The 21,157-nt window shown below is 36.6% G+C and overlaps 1 protein-coding gene across 1 annotated transcript; it reads right to left on the bottom strand.

Annotated features, from left to right (window-relative positions):
- Window positions 1-12,773: 12,773 nt before the first annotated feature.
- LOC134840338 (uncharacterized) lies at window positions 12,774-14,396 on the bottom strand. Its single transcript, XM_063856100.1, has one exon. It carries the CDS (start codon window positions 14,358-14,360, stop codon window positions 12,837-12,839), a length of 1,524 nt encoding a protein of 507 aa, XP_063712170.1. The 5' UTR covers window positions 14,361-14,396; the 3' UTR covers window positions 12,774-12,836.
- Window positions 14,397-21,157: the final 6,761 nt, after the last annotated feature.

Below are 21,157 nucleotides of genomic sequence, written 5' to 3'. Positions count from 1 at the left end.
CGCTCTGAAATGAACATCATTTTGTTCTCGTGGTCCTACTGGTCTCGCTAAAATGTTCAAGACAGTAATATATGCAACTGAGCTTTGTCGCCAAACACTGTCAATCAGTTGGTACTGTTGCGTAAAAAGTGAAGGACTTTTTTTTTAAAAAAAAGCGAGCTTATTAAGTGATAACGGTAATACAAAACACACTTTCTAGATTTTGACGAGTGAAAAACAACAAAAGATTTGCGATTTATTCATAAAATTTTGATTAAGCGCACTTTTTAGACGTCAGATCTCATAATATCAGCTTGAAACAGGAGGCGTATCCAGGATATTGTCGGATATTGTAAGGAGTTCCGCGCCCCTTCCGATAAACCCAAACAGAGCATGGCAAAGTAGCCGACAAAAGCCGTGAAGCCGAAAACAAAGGAAAAAAACTTGTCGAAAGAGTTTTGTCTAAGAATAATTCCCCCCAAGAAAAAATCACTCCGTATAAATTTCCCTATAGAACAATATCCCCTTGGGACAAAATTCCCCATTTTTTAATATATACGGTTTTTTCCCTGGATGTTAAGGCATTATTGATTGAGTTTCAGACTGAAGACTCATTCTGATCGCCATTTAGCAATTCACAAGTTGAAAAACCTCCGGATGAAAACGCTCATTTATGTTTTAGAACACGTGCAAGTTGTATAGAATAAACAAAATCAAATCCTGTTTAAACTCAAAGCAAGAAGTCAAGAAGAGTAAGAATGGGGGACAAAAAGCCTGATAAAACAATTGCCCCCCCCCCCCAACAAAAAATTAGTATTAACCAACTCAATCTAAAGCGCGCGCAAACTAACTAAAAAATCAAAGCAAGGCTAGTAGTTAGACACTAAAGGGAGAGTTCATGAAATCATCAACACATGACCATACGCACGTTCCCGATTACGTTGTAATGGAAATATGCACGAACAATGCGAAAACCAAAACTAGCGGCGACATGCATAGACGTTACCAAGAAAAAAAGTCTTTCTGCAGCTTAGAAAACGCGATGCCGCTAAATTCTTCAAACAATGAATAAAAAAAAATCTCCCAAACAAAGAAAAAATAATCAGAAGATATCGCAATGGAGACAGATGCCGACCCAAATAATCTCGACTTTGAGCTGCCAGCTAAGTATATGCACACATTTTGTATGACATTTGTAAATGCTGCCCTTAAAACATTTACAAAGTCTACACAGTGCATGGCTTTGCTGACAACACATCATTTCCCCGAATCTACGCTTTTTCTTAGGATAACCTACAGGACAAAAACAATGCGCTATGGTCAAATCTTTTAAAAAAACGTTGAGGTGCCAGTTTCTGCAATGATGGATTTTGAAACGGCACGGTAAACTCTGTGTGAGACAATCTCCCGGAAACCAAAAAGAAGGGAAGTTTCGCTCTTTGAGAGCCATCTTTAGAAAACCCCTCGAATTCTACAGATGCCTCTACTGGCATTTACACAGCGATTGCGTGACGACCCAGAGCTATCAGATCCAAATAGCAAAACTACTTCGAGAAAAGTGTTGTCGAAAAAATGATACAATGCTTAAATCAGGAAGGCCAATTTGGACAAAATGGAATATATATTTTCAATCAATTTCAATTTAACGAGAATTGACATTGCTCTCCAAGTATTCACCGTAGATTTGAGCGCATGTTGCTTATGTCAAACTTAGATATCTGGAAGTTTTTCGGAGCTATTTAACGACAACAACTTTTGCAGACGTATACTTTATCGCAGTGTGAGTTGGGAAAGAAAATTCAAGTGACGAAGGAAAAAATTGGTCTTATAAAATGCTGGTATGTTCAGCGGCCATTCAAAAGGAGATCGATTTTTTGAAAGCTATCGCTGATAGTCAATCTTTTTGATTTATTTTTTTAATAATTTTTTTTTTCTTATGAGTCCACTTCAATCTTAATCAATTTATGATTTCCAGTTTGTTCTAGAAGATTTCGCCGATCACGATTTAGTCTTCGGAGATTATATTTGGAGAGCATTTATCCTGCGGGATTTAAACCGCGAGAGAAAACCTAGATCCATCAAAATCATGATATTTGCCTTGAATTTCCTTAGAAATTGTTAGACTTCACAAAAACTTGCCGTTAAATGCAACTGAATATTAGGTTAGCATTGTCACTAAAATTACGACGCGGTAAAAAAAAACAATTTGAGTAGACACCCTTTGAACCGAAAAAAAAATCGTTTTTTGGAAAAAAAAAATTCAAGACTCAAACGCAAAATAAATTTGTTTTGCTCCTCAAACGACGCAAAATGAGACTACTAAACCCCTAAAAAAACAGCGGAACGCATTTCATTCGAATAATTAGAAAAAGCTGAAATTATACAAAATCGTAGTTGTTAAAATTGCCGATTATGTTGTAATGGAAATATGCACAAACAATGCGATAACCAAAACTAGCGGCGACATGCATAGACGTTACCACGAAGAAAGTCTTTCTGCAGCCTAGAAAACGCGATGCCGCTAAATTCTTCAAACAATGAATAAAAAAATTCTCCCAAACAAAGAAAAGAGAATCAGAAGATATCGCAATGGAGACAGATGCCGACCCAAATAATCTCGACTTTGAGCTGCCAGCTAAGTATATGCACACATTTTGAAAGACATTTGGAAATGCTGCCCCTAAAACATTTACAAAGTCTACACAGTGCATGGCTTTGCTGACAACACATCATTTCCCTGAATCTACGCTTTTTCTAAGGATAACCTACAGGACACAAACAATGCACTATGGTCAAATCTTTAAAAAAAAACGCTGAGGTGCCAGTTTCTGCAATGATGGATTTTGAAACGGCACGGAAAACTCTGCGTGAGACAACCTCCCGGAAACCGAAAATAAGGGAAGTTTCGCTCTTTGAGAGCCATCTTTAGAAAACCCCTCGAATTCTACAGATGCCTCTACTGGCATTTACACAGCGATTGCGTGACGACCCAGAGCTATCAGATCCAAATAGCAAAAACTACTTCGAGAAAAGTGTTGTCGAAAAAATGATACAATGCTTAAATCAGGAAGGCCAATTTGGACAAAATGGAATATATATTTTCAATCAATTTCAATTTACCGAGAATTGACATTGCTCTCCAAGTATTCACCGTAGATTTGAGCGCATGTTGCTTATGTCAAACTTAGATATCTGGAAGTTTTTCGGAGCTATTTAACGATAACAACTTTTGCAGACGTATACTTTATCGCAGTGTGAGTTGGGAACGAAAATTCAAGTGACGAAGGAAAAAATTGGTCTTATAAAATGCATAGTATGTTCAGCGGCCATTCAAAAGGAGATCGATTTTTTGAAAGCTATCGCTGATAGTCAATCTTTTTGATTTATTTTTTTAATGATTTTTTTTTCTTTTGAGTCCACTTCAATCTTAATCAATTTATGATTTCCAGTTTGTTCTAGAAGATTTCGCCGATCACGATTTAGTCTTCGGAGATTATATTCGGAGAGCATTTATCCTGCGGGATTTAAACCGCGAGAGAAAACCTAGATCCATCAAAATCATGATATTTGCCTTGAATTTCCTTAAAAATTGTTAGACTTCAAAAAAACTTGCCGTTAAATGCAACTGAATATTAGGTTAGCATTGTCACTAAAATTACGACGCGGTAAAAGAAACAATTTGAGCAGACACCCTTTGAACCGAAAAAAAAACGTTTTTGAAACCAAAAAATTTCTCAAGACTCAAACGCAAAACAAATTTGTTTTGCTCCTCAAACGACGCAAAATGAGACTACTAAACCCCTAAAAAAAACAGCGGAACGCATTTCATTCGAATAATTAGAAAAAGCTGAAATTATACAAAATCGTAGTTGTTAAAATTGCCGATTACGTTGTAATGGAAATATGCACAAACAATGCGAAAACCAAAACTAGCGGCGACATGCATAGACGTTACCACGAAGAAAGTCTTTCTGCAGCTTAGAAAACGCGATGCCGCTAAATTCTTCAAACAATGAATAAAAAAATTCTCCCAAACAAAGAAAAGAGAATCAGAAGATATCGCAATGGAGACAGATGCCGACCCAAATAATCTCGACTTTGAGCTGCCAGCTAAGTATATGCACACATTTTGAATGACATTTGGAAATGCTGCCCTTAAAACATTTACAAAGTCTACACAGTGCATGGCTTTGCTGACAACACATCATTTCCCTGAAAGTACGCTTTTTCTAAGGATAACCTACAGGACACAAACAATGCACTATGGTCAAATCTCTAAAAAAAACGCTGAGGTGCCAGTTTCTGCAATGATGGATTTTGAAACGGCACGGAAAACTCTGTGTGAGACAACCTCCCGGAAACCGAAAATAAGGGAAGTTTCGCTCTTTGAGAGCCATCTTTAGAAAACCCCTCGAATTCTACAGATGCCTCTACTGGCATTTACACAGCGATTGCGTGACGACCCAGAGCTATCAGATCCAAATAGCAAAAACTACTTCGAGAAAAGTGTTGTCGAAAAAATGATACAATGCTTAAATCAGGAAGGCCAATTTGGACAAAATGGAATATATATTTTCAATCAAATTTCAATTTACCGAGAATTGACATTGCTCTCCAAGTATTCACCGTAGATTTGAGCGCATGTTGCTTATGCTTATGTCAAACTTAGATATCTGGAAGTTTTTCGGAGCTATTTAACGACAACAACTTTTGCAGACGTATACTTTATCGCAGTGTGAGTTGGGAAAGAAAATTCAAGTGACGAAGGAAAAAATTGGTCTTATAAAATGCATAGTATGTTCAGCGGCCATTCAAAAGGAGATCGATTTTTTGAAAGCTATCGCTGATAGTCAATCTTTTTGATTTATTTTTTTAATGATTTTTTTTCTTATGAGTCCACTTCAATCTTAATCAATTTATGATTTCCAGTTTGATCTAGAAGAATTCGCCGATCACGATTTAGTCTTCGGAGATTATATTCGGAGAGCATTTATCCTGCGGGATTTAAACCGCGAGAGAAAACCTAGATCCATCAAAATCATGATATTTGCCTTGAATTTCCTTAAAAATTGTTAGACTTCAAAAAAACTTGCCGTTAAATGCAACTGAATATTAGGTTAGCATTGTCACTAAAATTACGATGTGGTTAAAGAAACAATTTGAGCAGACACCCTTTGAACCGAAAAAAAAACGTTTTTGAAACCAAAAAATTTCAAGACTCAAACGCAAAATAAATTTGTTTTGCTCCTCAAACGACGCAAAATGAGACTACTAAACCCCTAAAAAAACAGCGGAATGCATTTCATTCGAATAATTAGAAAAAGCTGAAATTATACAAAATCGTAGTTGTTAAAATTGCCGATTACGTTCCCGATTACGTTGTAATGGAAATATGCACAAACAATGCGAAAACCAAAACTAGCGGCGACATGCATAGACGTTACCACGAAGAAAGTCTTTCTGCAGCTTAGAAAACGCGATGCCGCTAAATTCTTCAAACAATGAATAAAAAAATTCTCCCAAACAAAGAAAAGAGAATCAGAAGATATCGCAATGGAGACAGATGCCGACCCAAATAATCTCGACTTTGAGCTGCCAGCTAAGTATATGCACACATTTTGAATGACATTTGGAAATGCTGCCCTTAAAACATTTACAAAGTCTACACAGTGCATGGCTTTGCTGACAACACATCATTTCCCTGAATCTACGCTTTTTCTAAGGATAACCTACAGGACACAAACAATGCACTATGGTCAAATCTTTAAAAAAAAACGCTGAGGTGCCAGTTTCTGCAATGATGGATTTTGAAACGGCACGGAAAACTCTATGTGAGACAACCTCCCGGAAACCGAAAATAAGGGAAGTTTCGCTCTTTGAGAGCCATCTTTAGAAAACCCCTCGAATTCTACAGATGCCTCTACTGGCATTTACACAGCGATTGCGTGACGACCCAGAGCTATCAGATCCAAATAGCAAAAACTACTTCGAGAAAAGTGTTGGCGAAAAAATGATACAATGCTTAAATCAGGAAGGCCAATTTGGACAAAATGGAATATATATTTTCAATCAATTTCAATTTACCGAGAATTGACATTGCTCTCCAAGTATTCACCGTAGATTTGAGCGCATGTTGCTTATGCTTATGTCAAACTTAGATCTCTGGAAGTTTTTCGGAGCTATTTAACGACAACAACTTTTGCAGACATATACTTTATCGCAGTGTGAGTTGGGAAAGAAAATTCAAGTGACGAAGGAAAAAATTGTTCTTATAAAATGCATAGTATGTTCAGCGGCTATTCAAAAGGAGATCGATTTGTTGAAAGCTATCGCTGATAGTCAATCTTTTTGATTTATTTTTTTAATGATTTTTTTTTCTTTTGAGTCCACTTCAATCTTAATCAATTTATGATTTCCAGTTTGTTCTAGAAGATTTCGCCGATCACGATTTAGTCTTCGGAGATTATATTCGGAGAGCATTTATCCTGCGGGATTTAAACCGCGAGAGAAAACCTAGATCCATCAAAATCATGATATTTGCCTTGAATTTCCTTAAAAATTGTTAGACTTCAAGAAAACTTGCCGTTAAATGCAACTGAATATTAGGTTAGCATTGTCACTAAAATTACGACGCGGTAAAAGAAACCATTTGAGCAGACACCCTTTGAGCCGAAAAAAAAACGTTTTTGAAACCAAAAAATTTCAAGACTCAAACGCAAAATAAATTTGTTTTGCTCCTCAAACGACGCAAAATGAGACTACTAAACCCCTAAAAAACAGCGGAACGCATTTCATTCGAATAATTAGAAAAAGCTGAAATTATACAAAATCGTAGTTGTTAAAATTGCCGATTACGTTCCCGATTACGTTGTAATGGAAATATGCACAAACAATGCGAAAACCAAAACTAGCGGCGACATGCATAGACGTTACCACGAAGAAAGTCTTTCTGCAGCTTAGAAAACGCGATGCCGCTAAATTCTTCAAACAATGAATAAAAAAATTCTCCCAAACAAAGAAAAGAGAATCAGAAGATATCGCAATGGAGACAGATGCCGACCCAAATAATCTCGACTTTGAGCTGCCAGCTAAGTATATGCACACATTTTGAATGACATTTGGAAATGCTGCCCTTAAAACATTTACAAAGTCTACACAGTGCATGGCTTTGCTGACAACACATCATTTCCCTGAATCTACGCTTTTTCTAAGGATAACCTACAGGACACAAACAATGCACTATGGTCAAATCTTTAAAAAAAACGCTGAGGTGCCAGTTTCTGCAATGATGGATTTTGAAACGGCACGGAAAACTCTGTGTGAGACAACCTCCCGGAAACCGAAAATAAGGGAAGTTTCGCTCTTTGAGAGCCATCTTTAGAAAACCCCTCGAATTCTACAGATGCCTCTACTGGCATTTACACAGCGATTGCGTGACGACCCAGAGCTATCAGATCCAAATAGCAAAAACTACTTCGAGAAAAGTGTTGGCGAAAAAATGATACAATGCTTAAATCAGGAAGGCCAATTTGGACAAAATGGAATATATATTTTCAATCAATTTCAATTTACCGAGAATTGACATTGCTCTCCAAGTATTCACCGTAGATTTGAGCGCATGTTGCTTATGCTTATGTCAAACTTAGATCTCTGGAAGTTTTTCGGAGCTATTTAACGACAACAACTTTTGCAGACATATACTTTATCGCAGTGTGAGTTGGGAAAGAAAATTCAAGTGACGAAAGAAAAAATTGTTCTTATAAAATGCATAGTATGTTCAGCGGCTATTCAAAAGGAGATCGATTTGTTGAAAGCTATCGCTGATAGTCAATCTTTTTGATTTATTTTTTTAATGATTTTTTTTTCTTTTGAGTCCACTTCAATCTTAATCAATTTATGATTTCCAGTTTGTTCTAGAAGATTTCGCCGATCACGATTTAGTCTTCGGAGATTATATTCGGAGAGCATTTATCCTGCGGGATTTAAACCGCGAGAGAAAACCTAGATCCATCAAAATCATGATATTTGCCTTGAATTTCCTTAAAAATTGTTAGACTTCAAGAAAACTTGCCGTTAAATGCAACTGAATATTAGGTTAGCATTGTCACTAAAATTACGACGCGGTAAAAGAAACCATTTGAGCAGACACCCTTTGAGCCGAAAAAAAAACGTTTTTGAAACCAAAAAATTTCAAGACTCAAACGCAAAATAAATTTGTTTTGCTCCTCAAACGACGCAAAATGAGACTACTAAACCCCTAAAAAACAGCGGAACGCATTTCATTCGAATAATTAGAAAAAGCTGAAATTATACAAAATCGTAGTTGTTAAAATTGCCGATTACGTTCCCGATTACGTTGTAATGGAAATATGCACAAACAATGCGAAAACCAAAACTAGCGGCGACATGCATAGACGTTACCACGAAGAAAGTCTTTCTGCAGCTTAGAAAACGCGATGCCGCTAAATTCTTCAAACAATGAATAAAAAAATTCTCCCAAACAAAGAAAAGAGAATCAGAAGATATCGCAATGGAGACAGATGCCGACCCAAATAATCTCGACTTTGAGCTGCCAGCTAAGTATATGCACACATTTTGAATGACATTTGGAAATGCTGCCCTTAAAACATTTACAAAGTCTACACAGTGCATGGCTTTGCTGACAACACATCATTTCCCTGAATCTACGCTTTTTCTAAGGATAACCTACAGGACACAAACAATGCACTATGGTCAAATCTTTAAAAAAAACGCTGAGGTGCCAGTTTCTGCAATGATGGATTTTGAAACGGCACGGAAAACTCTGTGTGAGACAACCTCCCGGAAACCGAAAATAAGGGAAGTTTCGCTCTTTGAGAGCCATCTTTAGAAAACCCCTCGAATTCTACAGATGCCTCTACTGGCATTTACACAGCGATTGCGTGACGACCCAGAGCTATCAGATCCAAATAGCAAAAACTACTTCGAGAAAAGTGTTGTCGAAAAAATGATACAATGCGTAAATCAGGAAGGCCAATTTGGACAAAATGGAAAATATATTTTCAATCAATTTCAATTTACCGAGAATTGACATTGCTCTCCAAGTATTCACCGTAGATTTGAGCGCATGTTGCTTATGTCAAACTTAGATATCTGGAAGTTTTTCGGAGCTATTTAACGACAACAACTTTTGCAGACGTATACTTTATCGCAGTGTGAGTTGGGAAAGAAAATTCAAGTGACGAAGGAAAAAATTGGTCTTATAAAATGCATAGTATGTTCAGCGGCCATTCAAAAGGAGATCGATTTTTTGAAAGCTATCGCTGATAGTCAATCTTTTTGATTTATTTTTTAAATGATTTTTTTTCTTATGAGTCCACTTCAATCTTACTCAATTTATGATTTCCAGTTTGTTCTAGAAGATTTCGCCGATCACGATTTAGTCTTCGGAGATTATATTCGGAGAGCATTTATCCTGCGGGATTTAAACCGCGAGAGAAAACCTAGATCCATCAAAATCATGATATTTGCCTTGAATTTCCTTAAAAATTGTTAGACTTCAAAAAAACTTGCCGTTAAATGCAACTGAATATTAGGTTAGCATTGTCACTAAAATTACGACGCGGTAAAAGAAACAATTTGAGCAGACACCCTTTGAACCGAAAAAAAAAAACGTTTTTGAAACCAAAAAATTTCAAGACTCAAACGCAAAATAAATTTGTTTTGCTCCTCAAACGACGCAAAATGAGACTACTAAACCCCTAAAAAAACAGCGGAACGCATTTCATTCGAATAATTAGAAAAAGCTGAAATTATACAAAATCGTAGTTGTTAAAATTGCCGATTACGTTCCCGATTACGTTGTAATGGAAATATGCACAAACAATGCGAAAACCAAAACTAGCGGCGACATGCATAGACGTTACCACGAAGAAAGTCTTTCTGCAGCTTAGAAAACGCGATGCCGCTAAACTCTTCAAACAATGAATAAAAAAATTCTCCCAAACAAAGAAAAGAGAATCAGAAGATATCGCAATGGAGACAGATGCCGACCCAAATAATCTCGACTTTGATACCAAAACTACCCAATTTCACTAACTTTTTGTTTAAGTAAACAATCGTTTTGCAATGTTTTCAAGTCTCCTCTCCGCAAACATCAACATGAAGATGAGTTGATTAAGTCAATGTCAGGGAGCGTTCACAAACAACCTATTAAAAGTCAGCCACCATGAATGAACTTGCCCAAATTGTAATTTCTAATCCTATTTTCAAGCTTTCCACTTAGACATCTGAAAAAAAAGGGGAAAAACCGCGACAAATTAAGTTTGAGACTGAACAAGACTTTTCCTCGAAAAAAAAGTATCATCGAAACATACAGGGGCGGATTTAGGGTAGTGGGCGGGGGTCGGACGCCTTCTCCCCTCAGGGATTCGACCCCCTGCTGACCCAAAGGATCCCCTCCCCCTTAGTACTATTTTGAGATATCCATTTTTGGCTGACTGACCCTAAAAATTGGCACCAACATATACTAATTTTGAGGGGGAGCTCGCGCCGAAAAAACGCGATTTTTTGTTCAACATTTTCCAAAAAGTGCCAAAAAACGCCTTTTTGCCTGTTTGTTCAAAAGTTTGGCTGCGGTGCAGAAAATTTTTGTCAAAACTAGGGTCTTTGAAGTGATTTGGGAGAGCTCAGAAAATCAATTTGGTCAAACTAAAAAACAAAGTCGACAAAACTTTCGATATTTTTTTAAAAGCTGCCCCTCTCCCTCGATAAAATCCTAGATCCGCCCCTGGCGACCTATATATGAGTCTGAACTAAACTTGAAAATGAGCTGCTAAGAATACGAGCATCGAACCACGGCTTCCGTTTTAATGGTAAATTTTAAAATCTTTGTCTTAAAGATCTATTTTGAGAACAAAAACATGACAAATAAAAAAATTCCAAGCTACATTTGCATAAAAACCAAACTGTATTCATGCCGACACATTTTGAGCAGACAACGTTGAGCCAAAAAAACGTTTTCCTAAACAAATCAAAAACTTTCGAAACAATCCATCCAATCGCTGCCTCAAAAGACTAACACGCGTAAATTTCTTGTTTCTCTTCTTCATCAATGCCATATGATGGCACTATGCCGATTAAGTATAAACCGAAAGACTTTTAAGCCGAGTATTAAAGAAAAACGAGGAAAAAAGAATATCGAAACGGAGTTGGTAATATTAAAAACAAGAATTGAAATAATATGTTGATTAGAAAGGGATTTTCAAATGCAAAAAGGCTCAAATATGTCTTCAATTTCGACATCAAAATATGTTTGTTGGTTGACGAATGTGCAAATTTGAGAAAAATCATTCAATGATATTGTTCAACAAAATGTTTACAAGAATCGGTCGAAGTTCCAAACTGATAACGCTTGCTAATCGCGAGTACAATTATGGCAAACGTAATAATTCACATTAATGAGCGAAGCAAAAAAATCTAACAAGCGCAAAGCTTCGCTTCGCATTCACTAGCGAGAACACGACAATAAGCAGTTTTATAAAAAAGCAAAAAGAAAAAGTAGAATTCAGTCTCGAATTAGTAAAAACTCCGCTAACGTCTCGGATTCGATCTGCGACCTACATATAATGAGTCTCACGCACTAACAACTCAGCCACGGACGCTTAATAATTAACAAACACTAGCCACAAATAAAGCTTAGAACAGATGCTATGAAATTTCCACAGCTACAGATCGTGGTTATAGCAAAAATGCCATCAAATAAATGAACACTTTTAATGAACTCTTTTATTTGTGAGTGAGGCTGATCACAAGAATAAACAGTTTTTAAAAATAAAATTCCGCAAAAAATCTTGTAACTCAATGACCTTTGTCAATGGGACATTAGAAATGGCATTCAGGAATTAAGAAGAAAGCTGAACACTCAAAAAAAACTCGGTGCTAAGGAAAGTGAGCGGAAAAAAATAAACAATTGGGTTTAGTCCCAAAAAGGCAGAAAATTTCGAAAAACAAATCCCGGCCGGGCTCAAACCTGAAGCATTTGTCGTCTCAAGCAGGTGTGTTACCTCTTCGCCATATGTGCTGGGTCCTTGCTTGATTTTGAATTTAATATAAAGATGAAATATCTGCGAAATCTTTTCAACAAATTTGTTTACGGAAAAAAGACTAGTACCCGGTTGCAACACTCTGGCTTACCGCAAGCGTAAAAATGAGTCAATTTTCAGGACATTTAGCACACAAGAGCTACTCAAATGGTTTATAACAGACAAAAACAAAAATTAAAGTTAAATTAAAAACTCAATTATTTGATCGTCATTCGACGTTTGGTGTCGCAGCCAAATTTGAGTTTTTGGCAGAATAAAAAGCAATCTTCGTTCTTTCAAACTTTTTTTGTCCTGGCCAAGCGGTTGAAAATTAACGAACATAGCCAACAGACAATCCGAGAAGTTTTTGTTCGTGTTTCAAAGAAAAAATATACTACCTAAACGCTGAACGAATTTCACGAATATTTTTTGATTGACACTTTTTTGAGTTACCTAAAGATTTAGCGAGAACATGTTTTTACTTCAATGAGCCACTTTGAAAAGTGGACTACTCAAATAACCTCACACACGCAAGCTCGCATGTTTAGAAGATGAATGAAAAAAATCGAAGCTCTCAAAATTAAAAAAAAATTTAAAACAGACTTGCGGCGGTTACAAAACTATGGCAGACTTCTGAAGAAAGCATCTACGGAAAACAAAAAGCAGCATTTAAAAATCGAAATAACAAACACGCCAAAAACTTCGGAATGAATTTTTGTACTCTATTTCACGGAATGAAATTTTGTACTCTATATCAAAAATTTTCAGACAACATCAAAAACTTTTACGCGATATTTAATTGCCAAAAATAGATAAACTCAAAGAATCTATAGCATCATCTCTCCAATCTTCCGCCGAGGGCTTTGGCGCTGTAAAGCCTACCAACTTGGCGTGTATATCAAACACAATGGCTTTGTGTTTTCTTACAAGCTGTGTCGTAATAGATTTTACATTTTTCAGTTTCAAGTTGCTATTTTGTTGCTGGTTTAGATATTGATTGGTAGCAGAGGATCGACTACTGATGAGGTCTTTGACCAGGTTCTGATAGAAATCGTACTCGTCATAAATTTCATCGTCCGGTATTTCTTCGTCGGGAACCGAACTGCTGTATTCCACTCGTTTCGTTCTCGTTCGTTTTAGCAGTCGTGACCTGTCGGCTAAAACTCCTTCTATTTGTGCAGTCATTGCATTTTTATTAGTACCCGAAAAAGAGCTTGATCTTTGAGTGTGTTTTCCCATTGATAACATAATTTTATCGTTCCAAAACTGCATCAAATTAGGACCTTCGTTTATTAAAGTTTTACTCAAACGTTCGATTCGCTCTTCGAAACTTGATGAACTGTCCAGCTCTAATTCAGTTTTCAATTCTAATGAATCAAAAGATTTTTCAGCAATTGTCAAAAACTTTTCAAGTACGTAATCCAAATTCTTCATAAGCTCGCAATAATTTTCATTGTCCTTTGAAATTTTTTCGATAGATGCTGGCCGAATTTCATTTGCTGCTTGCAATGATGATTGTAACAAAACACGAAGTTGAAAGTATTTTTCCCATAGAGTCAACTGTTTCTTCAAAGCCAGGCCTCGCTGTGAGTCTGCGACGTTGTTGGTATCTTTCTTTTTTCCAAAGGAATCGGTGAAAAACGAAATTTCAGATGTTGGTTGTTTTGATTTTGAACTGTTCTTTAACGACTTATCGATTTTGTTTCTTTTACTTTTCGGTTCATCATCGACATTCTCGAGATCTACCCAATCATCGGAACCTCCTTCGGAATCATTTTCATCATCGCTTTCATCTTCTTCTTCGTCTAATTCGTCATCTTCATTTTGATCATCATTTAATGATTCCGAATCGGACTCTGCGTCATCGCTGTTAGCTGAATCTACTTCCACTTTTCGTTTCTTGTGTGGCCTATGACTCATATCTTTATCAGCTGAGTCATTAAAATCATCTTCACTGTCATCGTCTTCGATATTGCCATCTTCAAGTTGTTCGTAATTTTCTAGTTCTTCAAAATTTTCCGAGTCGTAATCGGAAAATTCTTCGCCAAAATGTTCATTTTTCTTGTTTATTTTCTTTTCGATTACAGTTTCATGATTTTCTTGTCCAATTTTTCTTCTAGTCGTTTGCCTGCCTGAATACTTTTTGTCGTGAGTTGGATTTTTAGAGGGTTTTACTGTGCTTCGCTTGTGGATTTCGTGACCTTGCTGTTGGAATCCGTCCAGAAAACTTGAAGCAAAGTCTTGTTTTGATTCTTCTTCGTTGTGCGCATTGAGAGTTGAAAAGAATTCATCTCGGACCAAATCGTCGTCTGATTCCATTTCTAAGGCAACCAACCGATAAACAATCAATCACAACTATCTGAAAAAAAGAAGTAAAATAAACCTAATGCTGACAATTTGAGAAGACAGGCAACACACATAGAGCTAAAATCATTCGAGCATACAAGAAAATTCTGTTTTGATGCCACACGTCATTGAACTAATATATAACTATCGGCACAAAAATTTTCAGTCTGACCACCCCCATCCCCCCCCCCTCAAGGATTCTCTTTTATCTAGCGTTAAACTAATTTTAACGCATTTCAGTTTTTTAAACTATGCCTTTTCAAGCAGTCAACAGAAATTTTTTTAAAAAATTGAAACAGTTTTGGAAAGTGAATTTTTCTAGAAAAAACTCAACTCCTTTTCAATTTTTGAGGTATATTAGCAGGGATTGCTACATTCCAAACAATCTGTGCAACTTGCACAAAACTTTTTAATGTTTTAAGGTTTTTTCTAATTTTTAAACATGTTACCCTTGAAGCACCTTGTCATTTTCATCTTAAACTACTCTTTATAAAAGACAATGGTCGCATTCTAATTTGACACAAAATTAGCTCCACAAAATATCAAATCCCGAGTCTATCACAGATACCCGAAGAGTAATAACATGCAAACTTGTCCTGTTGAATTAAATCATGGCCGGTCCTATTCGATCACATTGACAGGCGGGGTTAAAACATGAAAGCTAGTCTTTCCCTTTATTTTATAGTACCATTTTAACCCAAAGTCAGTTGCATTCACGCCGGCGCTATCGGTCGGGCATAGATCAAAGAACGCGGCCGCTATCGCATTCTTGATCGCGTATTGCGCTTATCGTTACAAATAAGCAACACAGCATGTCTTTATAATTAGGCGGGCTTATAATTCTGGGTTTAATTTCAATCTTCCAAGAAACCATAAATCGGCGAAACCGTTACACAACAAAGGAACCCTCCGATCTTAGTTCGTTTGAGTGACGGGAGCCAGTTAGCCCTAAGGGGAATGCGGCGTTCGGATCTTGATTATCACAGGTGTATTTTGATCTCTAGCGGACCCAGTGATCAAAGGGTTGAGTTGCCGCTTGTAACTCCTGCCTTCAGCTATTCACAGCACTGAAAACACATGAAAGTCAAATTTCCGGCGACTCCAAAAACCCATTGCCGACAATTTCTAAATTTAAATAATTCACTTCGAATCTTAAAAACGATCTCAATCCGAATCAATTGCCCTATAGCCAAGTGAAACATGAAAAATAATTGGATATTCAAATTGCAAATTGAATTTAAGACACTTTCTCGAAATCAGGTTAGGAAAAGGGCTCGCCCAGTAAGACCTAAAGAAAACATTTGCATTTAAATTGGGCACAGGGGGTGTTTTGAGTGACGAGGGGAGGTTCGTTTTAAGAGGGGGTGGGTCTCCATTTTTGTAATTTTAACGCATGAGGGCACACTTCTTGATTTTTCCATTCACAGACCCATTAGTAAGACCTTCCCAGAAACAGAAGGGAGGTTTTTTTACGCCTCTAACATCCATGAAAAATCAATTGGCCGAAAACTGAAAGAGCGCGCCAGCGTCGAAATTGAAAACTTCGCAGAAAATAGTGATGCTGCTAACTAATTATCAATGTTAATTAACTCAACAACTTGAAAAATTTCCCTTTTTGGAATATGGTACAAACTTGAGGTCATAATCTGCAGCAGTTAAAAATAGCAAAGTTTGTTCACACGTTTCGACGAAATGGCCTTTGGTAATAAAGAAGCAACACCTTACTGCCAATGGGTAGTTATTCTAGTAGCTACTGGGCGTTTCCCACATAAATCACTAGTCTTTCCAGGGAAGGGGCCGAGAAAAGGGAAGGGGAGTCACCCTTCTCTATAGATCCACAGTTGCGTAACTTCCCTCCCAGCTCCCGGTCATCAAATTAAGTCCAGCCGAGAAAATAAAAGCCTCTCAAAGACATAAAAATCTCTGAAATTCACAGAGCAAGACGAACTCGCACTATTATTCTGTATCAAATGGCTTCAAAATAACAGAATGGCCCACAAGCAACAGACTGGCTGGGACTAACCGTGCGTTAGTGTGAAGATAACCTTCGTAAATCATAACCTGAGAAAATCGTTCAGCAGGGTTTGAATCAAAATGCGTTAATAAAATCAGTGAATCAAGGGCTAAACTTGACGACCTTGAAAAGTTTTTAAATCTTTTGTTACTTTGGAATTTTTTTTTCAATTTTGACGGATACCATCATTTGAAGAAAACTTATTTTTGATCAAAGTGCAAAAGTTGTAAAAGCTGATTCAAAAAAAAGAAGCCAAGAAAAATTAAAAAAAAGAAAAAAAAATAGTTTGAAGAAGAAAAAATTTGCACCGGGAATCTAGCCCCATGCCAGCAATCAAATATCAGTTAGTTTATCTCCAGCGCTACAGAACGGATATCTATAATCAGGGGCGGATCTAGGATTTTCTCGAAGGGGGTGGATTTTCAAAAAAATTTCGAAATTTTGTCGACCTTTTTTTTAAGGTCGAGCAAATTGATATTCCGAGCTACAAAGCACTGAAAAGTCCCTGTTTTGGCCAAAATTTCTGGGCCGCAGGCAAAACTTTGAAAAAACAGGCCAAAGAGGCGTTTTTAGGCACTTTTTGGGAATTTTTTATTAAAAAATTTCGTTTTTTCGGCGCGCGCTCCCCCTTAAATTTGGTATATATTGGCGCCAAAGGCGCCTTTAGAAAAACCTTAGGGTCCGTCAGCCAAAAATGGATATCTCAAATTAGTTCAAAGGAGGGACCCTTTGGGTCGGCAGGGGTTCGAGTTCGAGGGGGAGGAGGGGCGTCCGCCCCCACCCCCACCCCTAAATCCGCGCCTGCCTATAAAAATTTTTTATCAACTTTGATTAGTAAAAAATATTCTTGATCAATATCTCCACATACGTCCAGCTATTTCATTGATACTTTAAGTGGGTTAAATTGGCCTTTTGATATTAAAAATTACAGAGACGAAACAGCACTTTGCGCACACTGCAATGAAACAGCTAATATTTTGAAATCTTTAAGAAAAAAAGGCTGTAAAAAATTTTGTACAAAAAGCTAAAAATCAAGCAATTGACTAGATTCGAACCTCTAACCTCTGGGCCACGGGCTCACGCTGGAATGACTGAGCAATCCAAGTTTTATGTCGCCGATCATTGCTTTAATTTATCCCAAACGATCAAAAGCATTATATTTATAAATGCAAGAGCGCGAAATCAGTGGTCTAATGACAAGTATAAACAAGGATTTTTTTTCAAATTAGTGTCTTTTCTTGTTAACTTTGATATATAACGAACGCTACTCGATCGCTTTACTCGCTTTTCGCAACACTAGGACAACTTTTTGAAGACATTTTTATGTCCCTCGACTCACGACTGAAAGATCTCTAATATGATATATCAATCGACTATATCATTCCCAATTTTTAGAAATTAACAAAGCACGTGCTTAAAAATATAACTTAAGGGTCCATTTGAGTACATGACGCAAAAGTTTAACACCGCAAAACAGGCAAAACCGCACTTTGATACAACCCAGACAATTTAACACTCGAAACATGGCAACCAAATAATTCATTTCACATCAACAGCAAATCGAAATTAATAACACAAGTTAATATAACGTCGCTGACAGATAGTTGGACAGATGTCAATGACCTCGAGAAAACCGATATTGTTGACCAATTTACAGTTTTCGGAGAAAAAATATTACGTTGAAGTTCTTATAATTTCAAGTATCTTTCACTGTCACTTTTTACAATTAATTAACTCAATTTGAGAAAACTGGATCACTAAAAAACTTCGTCTTTCCGCTGGGAAAAAATCAACTTTTTCGATCCTAAATGTCAAATGTTTCTTCACAAAAAGTCCAATTGCCTAAGTGCCGCGTGTGATATTCCTTCAATTAAGCAAATCAAATTGAGTTGAACTTGAAAAAATCAAAAATCAAGTTTGAGCGTTCAACGTGAGCATTAAGATTTCTCGGAAACAATTGTAAGCATTCCTTAACAATAACAATACTGCTCGTATCAGTTCCGATTGCCCTTTAATTGATCTCGGATAGTTTTTGGTAAACTAAATATTAGCAAAACTATGAATTGTAGGCTGATACTATCAAAGTTTAAAACGTAGCACTTTAGACGGACCTGTTAGGACACTATAGTGCACACACGGCTGGGCCCACACAGAACTAGGGATCTATCGCCGAGGAAGCAAAAATTATTTTTGAAATTGTCTGAGTAAAAACAAAAACAACTTCGAGCATATAGTCCTCACTTTTTTCGAAAGTCGGAACAAAAACCAGTTAGTTATTAAAACGCTTTACTAACAGAATACATTGATCATAAAATCTGAACGCAATATTGTTTGACTTATGTTGCAGAACCTCGTAGTATAACGTAAGTATTTCCTTGATAATAAACAACAGGAAAAACTTAAGATTTTTTCACAGATTGCCAGTAGTCAAGAATTTCTTAGGAATGCATAAATTACTTCATTTAACAGGTCGTCTTAACGATTCAATAACAGTTTTGTTATCAAAAAATTTTTAAGGTGTGTATATTTAAAAATAATAATAGATAATCATCATTAAGGTCATTAAGTGTATACAGATGCTTAAACGCAAATCGTGTCAAAAATTTTAGCGCCAATTTATTTTCTGCTTTCGATTGAAATGAGTATTTTCTACGGAAACAATTTTCGAAAATTATACATGGCTAGGTAGAGACTCTCCGATAGGTCACATAGGGGGGGGGGGGCATATACGGCTGATTGTAGGGCATTTAGAAGCAGCTCATACGGCAGACCCAAGCAATGATCAATATAGAAGTTCAATAGCAACAGATGTTTGATCTGAAAATTAATCAACCAAAAGCCAGTAGGTGCACCCCCACCCAAACAAGAAGTCATTACCACTGAAGGAATCCTAGGAATTAAAAAATTGGTAGTTTCACATCGTCTAAGCAAGATGGCTTTTTGTTTTTACTTTATCTGCGGCAATTCTTGTAAAAAAAACAACATCAACATCGCCGCACTTTTGGCTCAAAAATTTGTCAAATTTTATACCTCTCCAAACTGAAACCAAAAGTGTGCTTAATCATTTTAACATTCATCGTTCAGCTCAAATGTCACCTGAATTGATTACTTAAACAGCACGCCTGTCAATCACGATCTTTCAATTACAACTAAGGCAGCTCATAATTCGAAAACTATTGAAATTTATCTTTCAAAAACAACTGTGCTGATTGAAAGTAAACACAGTGCTACTTTGCAAATAATTCAGGCGGAGCAACGTCAGAAACAAGTAATTCAGACAAACAACTCAATTACGAGCAGCAAACACTTCGGGTTTAAATTGGGCTCTCCAAGTCAACCGATCAATCGGTTAAAGAACTCACCTGATGGTATAAGACTACTACTAGCTATTGTTTGCGCCTTCATATTACACTCAGAAGTCAGATTTGGTGGTCATAATTTATGCGATCCAGAAAACAGTCGCCTTCTTTGGTTTGTATTTGACAGACAAGAATACTTTTTTTTGTTCCCAATGAGATGAATGGACTTTAGGTGAAAGATGCTTGATATATAAATCAGCTACATATGTCAACCAAATCTCACATGGAAATCTGAAAACAGGACATTGGCTATACAATTCTAAATATGCTATATTAATTGAAGATATATGTGGATGATTTTGACGTCTAGAAGCTGCATCGCTGAGTTTTACACTTCGAACGATTCAAATAACATCTAAAACGACATCAAATTGTTTAAAAAATTTTATCTCGTGCGAGAATCGAACCATCAACCTCTTGTACGAAAATACAAATGGTTCATATAATAATGGTTCATCTCTTATGTAGACCTAAAATTTTAATTATATAGTATGGATAAACTCGCTGGTAAAGGTTCATCAACTCGATTTCTGCACTAAAAGAGCTCTGATCACCTTTGTTTTGCATAATGATTTGATTATTGAGTATCGTTTTCAACTCACTCTTTTCATTCATTACTCAATCACAACAGTTCAACTCACAGTTTCAAATACATTCAACATGACCACTTAATCGGATATTCTTTAATGTTCACAGCATGGCAGCTTTTCAGACAATCGCAACAAAGCGAGCTCAAATTTTTACAAACTTGTGAAAAAGCTTTTAGCGCCGAGGTGCGAAAAGGTTTTTGCCATTAAATCAACCAATTACACTGTCCTCGGGCTAATTAGGCGTCGCGTTGAGTTAAATTAACGAGTCAGTATAACTTGGTATATAATTTCGGAGTGCATTGATTTTCTGCCTTCGGCGCACCTGAGATAGTTAGTACCAAAGCCAGCCAACTAACTATAAGACTTTTTGAGGTATCTGTATCTGTCGTCTTAATGCAAAATTATTTCACGCCTCAACTACTATCATGGTTAGAGCCTGAAGCACTTTTTGATCTGACACATTGATCATTTGTGCATGCTACAAGGAACAAGAGATGCATGATTTGACTCATGGTTCAGAAGGTTAAAACAAAATTTCAAAAAAAAATTGCCGTGCAAAATCCGACTGATTTTATTGCATCAGGTAAAAAACTGAAGCCCCCATAACTTCTCCATAAAGAATCAGAACTTTTTTTATAAAGCACAATAGGTAATTTTCCGGACAAATAAACAAAAAAGAACCAATTCGAACTGAAAAGAGACTTTTTTAAAACGTGTCATAAAACCGATGTAGGGTTTGGTCTGCAAATTTTGTTTGGAAAATGCCAAGAAGTTTCATACACGGTCAACTCAGCAGTTAAAAGACAG

Source organism: Symsagittifera roscoffensis, chromosome 2 (genome assembly GCF_963678635.1).
Source record: "Symsagittifera roscoffensis chromosome 2, txSymRosc1.1, whole genome shotgun sequence".
Taxonomy (NCBI): Eukaryota; Metazoa; Xenacoelomorpha; order Acoela; family Convolutidae; genus Symsagittifera; species Symsagittifera roscoffensis.
The sequence above is the reverse complement of the archived record's forward strand: the minus strand, read 5'-3'. Positions and strand labels throughout refer to the sequence as shown.